The 8,536-nt window shown below is 37.8% G+C and overlaps 1 protein-coding gene across 1 annotated transcript; it reads right to left on the reverse strand.

Moving 5' to 3' along the window:
• Positions 1 to 767: 767 nt before the first annotated feature.
• LOC112141554 (ATP-dependent RNA helicase DDX42) lies at positions 768 to 8,536 on the reverse strand (the record flags this gene model as incomplete). Its single annotated transcript, XM_024264712.1, is given in 8 exon segments — positions 768 to 1,671; positions 4,923 to 5,033; positions 5,111 to 5,221; positions 5,292 to 5,518; positions 6,877 to 7,153; positions 8,232 to 8,329; positions 8,405 to 8,452; positions 8,526 to 8,536. Coding segments are annotated over 8 exon segments (1,483 nt in total), but the record flags the coding sequence as incomplete, so codon positions are not given.

Consider the following 8,536-nt stretch of genomic DNA (forward strand, 5'->3'; position numbering starts at 1 on the left):
TTTTAGAATAGCAAAAAGTTTTGGACATTTTAAATTTTTTTGGCCAAACACCAAAATTTTGTTTTATTTGGGTTTGAAATAATTTGACCCAAATTTAGCTTCATAAATATGACTTTTGCAGGAGTTTTGAAAAAAAAGTTTTATTTTAGAGATATTTATGTTACATTTTTGTGGTAGCTATATAAAAATATACTTTTTAAAGAAATGTAAATGTTTGATAAATTTCTGCCTTGAAAAGAAAATGCAAACAGATATGCTTCTCACTAAAATGAATACTGAAGTTTGGCCTAAAATTTAAGATTTGCAGCAAAACTAAAAACAGAGTAAAAGCTTTATCATTTCAGGTTTTTTATTGCTTAGTCAGAGCAAGTTGGTCAATTTTGTTCCTTAAATTACAACATAACCACAACCTGACACCAGAATTAAAACATATTTTAGACGTGGCGTTCAAGAACAGATCTCCTTTTTAAACATGTTCACTGTCAAATAGAAACTCTTGAATGACTATTGTTAGCAAAAACATATATTTATCATTGTTTTTTGTAAGAAATAAACAAAAAAAGGCAAAAAAAGATTATGAATTCATAAGAAAAGTTAGATTAACAACCTAACGAAAACAGAGATATTTCATCGGAAAGGATCAACACTAGAATACAAGACGAGCAACACTTTATTGTCTTGATATGTGGATTTATTTGTAAATAACAAGAACTAAATGAAAACCTTTTGGGAAACCAGCTCGGCAAGCAACACATGAAGTTAGGAGCTCATGAACAATAACACTTTTTTTAATTCACAGACAAGTTTTCATTACAACTCTATTGCTTACAGTGATAGCAGCCTGGATGGCGTATGTACAATGGCCGTCTTTAAGCCGTCATCAGAGCAAACTGGGTTTCACTGAGGTCTTAATCAACCTGACGGGGTTTTTAGGACGCGTTCACTAGATTTAAAGTAAACCCTCTTAGATTTGTGCTTGTGCCAGCGTCTGTCCTGCTACAGCTACAGATTCTGTTATGGAGCAAAAAGTTGGTAGCACAAAATGATATTATCGCGTTTGCTAATCTTCCCTTAGCTGTCCCATCGGCTTTTTCTTCGTTTTGGTGGGTCAGGGACGGCAAAGCTGTCATCTCTGTCCCGCCCTTCTCCGCTCCTCCTGTCTCCTCCATCTCTATCGCCCCTGCTGTCGTCTCGATCTCTCTTGCTTCCGTCGCCATTGCGGCTGTCGCTGTGGCGGCTGCTGCTGCTGTGGCGATCCCGATCCCCATGCCGGTCCCGATCCCGGTCTCCGCGGCGATCCCGATCTCGGTCTCCGTGGCGATCGTCTCCGCTGTGCCTATCGCTTCTGTCGCTGTGGCGGTGACTGTCGTCGTGGCGGCCCCGCTCCTCCCCATGTCTGTCTCGTGAGCTCTCTTTTGGGGAGGGGGGTGGGGGGGTGGCGACGCTGTGCTGTGGGCTGCTGGGGACGGGGGGCACCGAGCTCAGGGAGCCGGCGCTGGTGAAACCAGCCATGGCGAAGTTGGCCATGTGAGAGCGTTCTGAGCCGTTGGCGGATTCTGTTGGGACAGAGCTCAGGCTGCCAGCGCTGGTCCAGCCGGAGGTGCTGCTGGATTTGGCGCTGAGCTTCGGAGGACCGCTGGATGCAGCAACAAAGTGGCTTTTATACTGAGCCTGGATGGAAAAAAAATAATAAGTGATTAGCTGGGAGCCAAAAAAGGACCAATAAATTCTTTACATCAACATCTTTAAAGACCCACTCCAATAAAAATTGTGTTTGTCATGATGGAGGACAAATATAAAATAATTTCAGATTAAAACTGCCTTTCAAATCATGCTGAATTAGATGAAAACCAGTGTTTTGAAAAAGCTCAGGTTTGTGGTTGTGACTGCCATGGGCCAGGCCAAAGCCTTCCTACTCCACGATTCTGATGTATCCACTTACAGACAAATAGATCCATTAACGTCTTCATTCTCCTCATCTGAGCTGATAACTGCCTCAAAACTAGGGGTGTCAAACTCAATCCCACAAGAGGCCAAAATCCAAAACACACCTTAGATCGCGGGCCGAACAGGATAAACACTTATTGAACACTCTAAAACTAGATTTTTAAAACTGTAACATAATTATGAACTAGATATATAGCATTACCTGCATTAATGCTAGTGTGAAGGCTGTAAGCTGAATGTGGTCGCTGAAGATGCTAGTGCTGATAGATAAAGATGCTGAAATTGATAGCTAAAAACACTGAAGCTGATAGCCAACTAAAATATTAGCTAAATGCAGAATTTGCTTAAAAAAAGGAAAAAAAAAAACTTAGGTTAGCCAAAACAGCTAGCATGTAAATATTTGCCTAACTCTGCCTAAAAAAGGGGAAAAAACACTAGGTTAGCCAAAACAGCTAGCATGTAGCTGAAAAAATGGCTAAAACTTCAATATATATATTAAAAAAAACTGAAAAAATACCTTAATTAGTCAAAACAGCTAGCATGTAGCTGAAATATTAGCTAAGCTCTAAAATAGCCTAAAAATCTTAGTGAAGTCCAAAAAGCTATCAGAATGCCAATTTTTTTTAACGTTAAAACTGCTACTTTTTAACATAAATACTGTATGAATAATAAAAAAAAAACAGGAAAATTGTTCCAGAAAAAATCAACTTAGACCTTAAATCATTTTTAATATTTTACCCTCCATACAAAATATATTTTGTCAAAATTATACAAGTTAGAAATGAGCGCAAAATAACATCAGGCCATTCATAACACTAAAATAAAAGGATCTGGGGGGCCGGATAGAATTACCCGGAGGGCCGCATCCGGCCCCCGGGCCTTGACTTTGACACATGCTCTAAACTATATGGCTGGATAGGTCTGATACTTCTTGCCGAATATTTTTTTTTTTTGAGATGCTACTGTTAGCTTGGGCTTGTGAGGTGCTATAGGCTAGCGGGAGAGAGCGTAAACAAAGGGCTGATGGGACATTGGCAGAGGCTAACTTCCATGCCAACCAAGTGGCAAATTTTTAATGAACTCCTGCTGCTCTGCTGAAAATATGTCCTACATTATTTCTGCTTGTGGCTAACTTCAGATTTTCCAAAAACAAAGAACAATTCTGTGTATTAACAGACTTTTGTTTGCTTTTTTAAATGCTTGTTTGTTGTTGAGTGTTTACACAATGACAAAAAAGACAAAAACAAAAGGACAGGACATGAAGCGTCCACAGTTACCAAAAGATACAGTGAGTTACAGAGGAAGTTGGGCATTATTATTCACCAAAATCCCTTTTATTTTCATTTTATTCCTTATCAAGCTGTCGAATTCTGATGGGCGCAGGCGTTTAAAAGAAGATGTGTCTGTTCTTTTTGAAAGGAATTTGCTTCCTGTTGTACATCCTGGTGTCTAGGAACAGAGTGTGACATGTTTTTTATGTTGCTGTCGAATGTTTGAGTGTAGACACATTTGTTTACATTACTGCAGCTGACATGAACACTGCAATAGCATACATCCTTTATACAGGATAGTCCACCTAATGTCCTTCTGGACTCAGATTTCATTTATTGTGACTTTAGGAAGCTTCAGAAGAAATCTAGTAAACTCTTAAGACTTGTCCATGTTCATGCAATGTTCTGCTTTTGATTCTCTAACAGGAAATTCCTTACATCAAATGCAGAAGTAGCATGTGTGTATAGCCCATTGTGGTAATTTGTTAAATAAATGTAGTACAAACAAGGGTCCGAGAGAGGTTCCTGGTCCCAGGATTTACTTGGGTGTATTTGGACTGAAAATTGGTTCTGGATTATTGAGGGAAACAAACTCACTTCAGACAGGGGTGTCAAACTCAATCACTCAAGGGCCAAAATCCAAAACACACCTTAGGTCGCAGGCCGAACAGGATAAACACTTATTGAACACTCTAAAACTAGATTTTTACAACTTTAAAACTGTTACTTTTTAACATATTTATGAACTAGATATATAGCATTACCTGCGATAATGCTAGTGTGAATGCTGTAAGCTGAATTTGGCCGCTGAAGATGCTAGTGCTTATAGACGAATATGCTGAAATTGATAACTAAAAACACTGAAGCTGATAGGTGAAAATGCTGAAGGTGATAGCTAGCTAAAATATTAGCAAAATGCCAAATTTGCTTGTACAAATCTAAAAAAAATGTAGGTTAGCCAAAACAGCTAGAATGTAGCTGAAAAAAAATAGCTAAACTTCAAAATAGCCTAAAAAAAAGAAAAAAAAAAAGAAACTAAATTACCCCAAAACAGCTAGCTTGTAAATATTAGCCTAACTCCAACAAATTCTAATTTTTTTTAAAGCCTATGTTAGTTGAAACAGTTAGCATGTAGGTGAAATATTAGCTAAATACCAAAATAGCCTAAAAACTGAAAAAAATCTTAATTAGCCAAAACTGTTAGTATGTAGCTGACATTTTAGCAAAAAATAGCCGAAAAAAATCTTAGTAAATGCCAAAAAAGTTCACAAGCTTAGCAGAATGCCAATTTTAAAACCTTTAAAACCGTAACTTTTATACATAAATATTAATAAAAAGAAGCAGGAATATTATTCCAGAATAATTCAACTTAAACCTTAAATAACTTTTAATATTTTACTCTTCATTAAAATATATTTTGACAAAAGTATACAAGTTAGAAATAAGCGCAAGATAACATTCGGCCACTAATAGCAATAAAATAATCTGGAGGGCCGGATATAATTACCCAGAGGGCCGGATCCGGCCCCCGGGCCTTGGCTTTGACTTTGATACTCGATTGAGATGGAAAATGTTTTCTAGATCATCCATAATAATTCTATCCAAATACCAAACCTATTTCTGACTTAAAAGCAAAAAAAAGCATAAAAAGAGAAGTAACTATGGCATAAAACCCATACATGAGGAGATAAACATGGACTGTACCTGGAAGGCTTGTTTCAGTGCAGACATGCGATCCCCCATCGCTCCAGAGGTCGGCTTGCTATAACCTTCAAAGCTACTGGCTGATGGCAAACTGCTGCTGACGCCACGATCCTGCAACGTGAACACATTATAGATTTCTTTCTGTCAGATTTTAGGAATATAGATGAAATTATGCAACAGTAACTCACAGAGCTTTCAGCTCCCAGTCCTGGTCTCTCTTTGTAGCCGAGGCCCCCACCACCGATGTTCAGCCTTTTCCCTTTACCTCCCTTAAACCGGGACTTCCTGAACCAGGGATTCTGCAAACAATCCACAGCAGCTGTGCTAAAGAACCGGACTTGCAGCAGACACAGTCTTCAATCGTCTCACCTGCATGGCTAAATCCATCAGCTCTTTGGAAACGGCTTGATTCGCTCCCTCCAAATTCCGCACGAGATCTCCAGCAAACGTTGTGTCTTTGTTGGTTAGCAGCGTATAGGCCACGCCTTTCTCTCCAGCGCGACCAGTTCGGCCGATCCTGTGTGTGTGAGTGTCGATGTCTCGCGCCACGTCGTAGTTCACCACTGTCCGAATGGAAGGGATGTCCAGACCACGAGCTAGGAGGGGGGCACACAAGAAACACAGATTTCCTCTCAATATTAGCAGATGAAAAGGTGAAAAACAAAGATGAAAAGGCCGTCGCAAACGTGAGTCTCCAATAGAGCTGCCACGATTAGTCGACTAATCGACTATTAAATTAATTGACGACTAATTTAATAGTCGATTAGTCGTTGCTTTATATTACATGGAGTCAGACTGTAGTAAAGTTGAAAGTTATAATGATATTCTGCAAGCTGTTTGGACTATTTTGGCATTTATTACGGTTTTTTTAGGCTATTTTGGAGTTTAGCTAATATTTCAGCTACATGCTAGCTGTTTTGGCTAAGGCTTTTGTTTTTAGTTTTTTGGACTGTTTTGGAGTTTAGCTAATATTTCTGCTACATGCTAACTATTTTGACTATTAAGCTTTTTTTGTTTTGATTTTTTAGGTTACTTTGGAGCTTAGCTAACATTTCAGCTACATGCTAGCTGTTTTGGCTAACTTTTGCTTTTAGTTTTCTAGGCTGTTTTGGAATTTAGTAAATATTTAAGCTACATGCTTACTATGCTGGGTAATTTAAGATTTTTTTGTCTTGTTTTTTAAGCAATTTTGGAGTTCAGCTAATGTGTCAGCTGCATCCTAGCTATTCTGGCTAATTTAGGCTTTTTTTGCTTTGTTTTTTAGGCTATTTTTAAGTTTAGCTAATATTTCAGATACATGCTAGCTGTTTTGGCTAACTTAGGCTTTTGTTTTTAGTTTTTTAGGCTGTTTTGGAATTTGGTTAATTTTTCAGCCACCTGCTAGTTATTTTGGCTAATTTACATTTTTTTTTTTTACTATTTTAGAATTTAGCTAATAGTTCAGCTAAATGCTAGCTATTTTGGCTAATTTAGACTATTTTGTTTTTTGTTTTTTTTACTTTTTTTTAGTACAGCTAATATTTTTGCTACATGCCAGCTGTTAAGGCTAACTAAGGCTTTTTTGCCACTTTTTAGGCTAATTTGGCATTCAACTAAGTTTAAAAATATTTTTTTCAGCTACATGCCAGCTGTTTTTTGCAAAGCTAGGTTTTTTTTTTAGATTTTTAAAGGCAAATTTGGTATTTAGCATATATTTTAGCTGGCTATCAGCTTCAGTGTTTTCATCTATCAATTTCCGCATCTTCAGTGGCCAAATTCCGCCTGCAGCATTAGCATTATCGCAGGTAATGCTATATATCTAGATTTCCGTTAGTTTAAAGCTAATGATGGTTAAGATGTTTGCTTTACATTCACTTTGTGCAATACCTGGTCAGTCGACCAATCTGAAAAAATAACTGGTGTTTATTCGACTATTAAAATAATAATTTTTGGTATTACTAGTCTCCAAACATACCAGCAACATCGGTGGCCACCAAGATGGGCAAGTTCTTCTTTTTGAAGTCGCTGATGACTTTGTTCCTCTCGCTCTGGTCCATGTCTCCGTGCAGGAGGCCAAGGCTGTAGCCCTCCTGCGTCAAGTTTGTGGCTAGCTCCTCGCTGTTCGCCTTCTTGGTGACAAAAATGAGGACAGAGCCGGTCGAGGTGAACTCCACCAAGCGCCGAGTCAGCCAACCCCATTTGTCTGAACCGCTGGGGAGCATCTCCACAACCTGAGTCACGTCTTCATTGGCCTTTTTGGGAGAGGAGAGGGAGAATATAGAAAAAAAAATATTTATTTCAGAGTTTACATATAGTTCACAATATTTTTTACTTTTATTTTGGTTCCAGTGCATGAACTTTAACCCTTAATGCCTCAATTTAATACCAGTTATGAAAAAAATGTTCACTTATGTTTTTGGTTTTTAGGAAGAGGTAGATTTAGGTAATCTTAGAGCTAATTCGAGGTCCTGCAGTATATTTCGAGCGACACGATTCTCTAAAGGTAATGGAAAAAATATGATATTTTCAGAGTTTAAATATCTGAATTTTTGCAATTCATCAACTGGTTTGTTGGTTTGTGACGGTTTGATGAGGTGATTATTATTATTTTTCCCAGCTCAGATTAATGTGAGACAACAAGTCGTCAGACTGGGTCACAGAGAGATGGAAGTACCGCTGAAAGCGGCCGTCAGCTCCTGCAGTAGACATGGAGACGTGATCACTGACGCTTTTCTAGAGCTCTTTAAAATAAATAAACTTGATTTTTAAAGATTAATCATGTCTTCATGATTTAGTGATGAGGCTAAAAACTTTTGACAGTAGCTCCTCCCACAGCGGCAGGTTTATGAACAACTTTTAGACAAGCGTTGAGCAGCAAATTTGCATCTAAACAGAAGCTGCTTTTCCATTGGCTATGAAATTGTGCAAATGGGATTTTCAATCATAAATAAATAAATAAAATGCATTTATCTAAAAAAAAATTGTTGTAACAAAAATCTAAGTACTCGGATACTCACAATCAAAAAATGTGAGTATGAATATTCACGACATCCAAGACTGCCAATTCGCGACCTTTATAAATATAGTAAGTGTAGTAAAAATACAATTTGGGAACAATGTTTTTTTTTACTTTGAAATGCAGAATAATGTTGAATTGTAAGTATAAACTAAAGTAAGCAGGGCTTATTTCTGTTACCAGAAGTACAACAAATATTCATAATGAAGTGTCATTAAAGTTTCCAATTTTCAAAGTAAAACTAGCGAATGTTTTTTTGTAGTTGAAAAAAGTGAGCCTCATTTGCGAAAATATTTGTGGAAATACTTCCTTACCTCTCCGATGTCTCCCTGTACCACACGAATAGGATCCACTAAAATGTCTCTCGCCAATCTCTCAATCTTCTTTCGAAATGTAGCGCTGAACAGAAGAGCTGCAAGGGAAGTTTGAGTGTTTTAAATGTTGTAATTCATATTTTTGTAAAAAATACTTTAAGGAAATGTCTTACTCTGCCTGTCGGGACGAACGTGACTAGCGATGGATCTGACCTGATATTCTAAAAGGCAAATCCGAAAATTATTAAATGAAAAACGACAGTTTTTGTTAAAACAGCGAAAATATCAGCCCACCAAAGCCCATG

Source organism: Oryzias melastigma, unplaced genomic scaffold, assembly GCF_002922805.2.
Source record: "Oryzias melastigma strain HK-1 unplaced genomic scaffold, ASM292280v2 sc00754, whole genome shotgun sequence".
Classification (NCBI taxonomy): domain Eukaryota; kingdom Metazoa; phylum Chordata; class Actinopteri; order Beloniformes; family Adrianichthyidae; genus Oryzias; species Oryzias melastigma.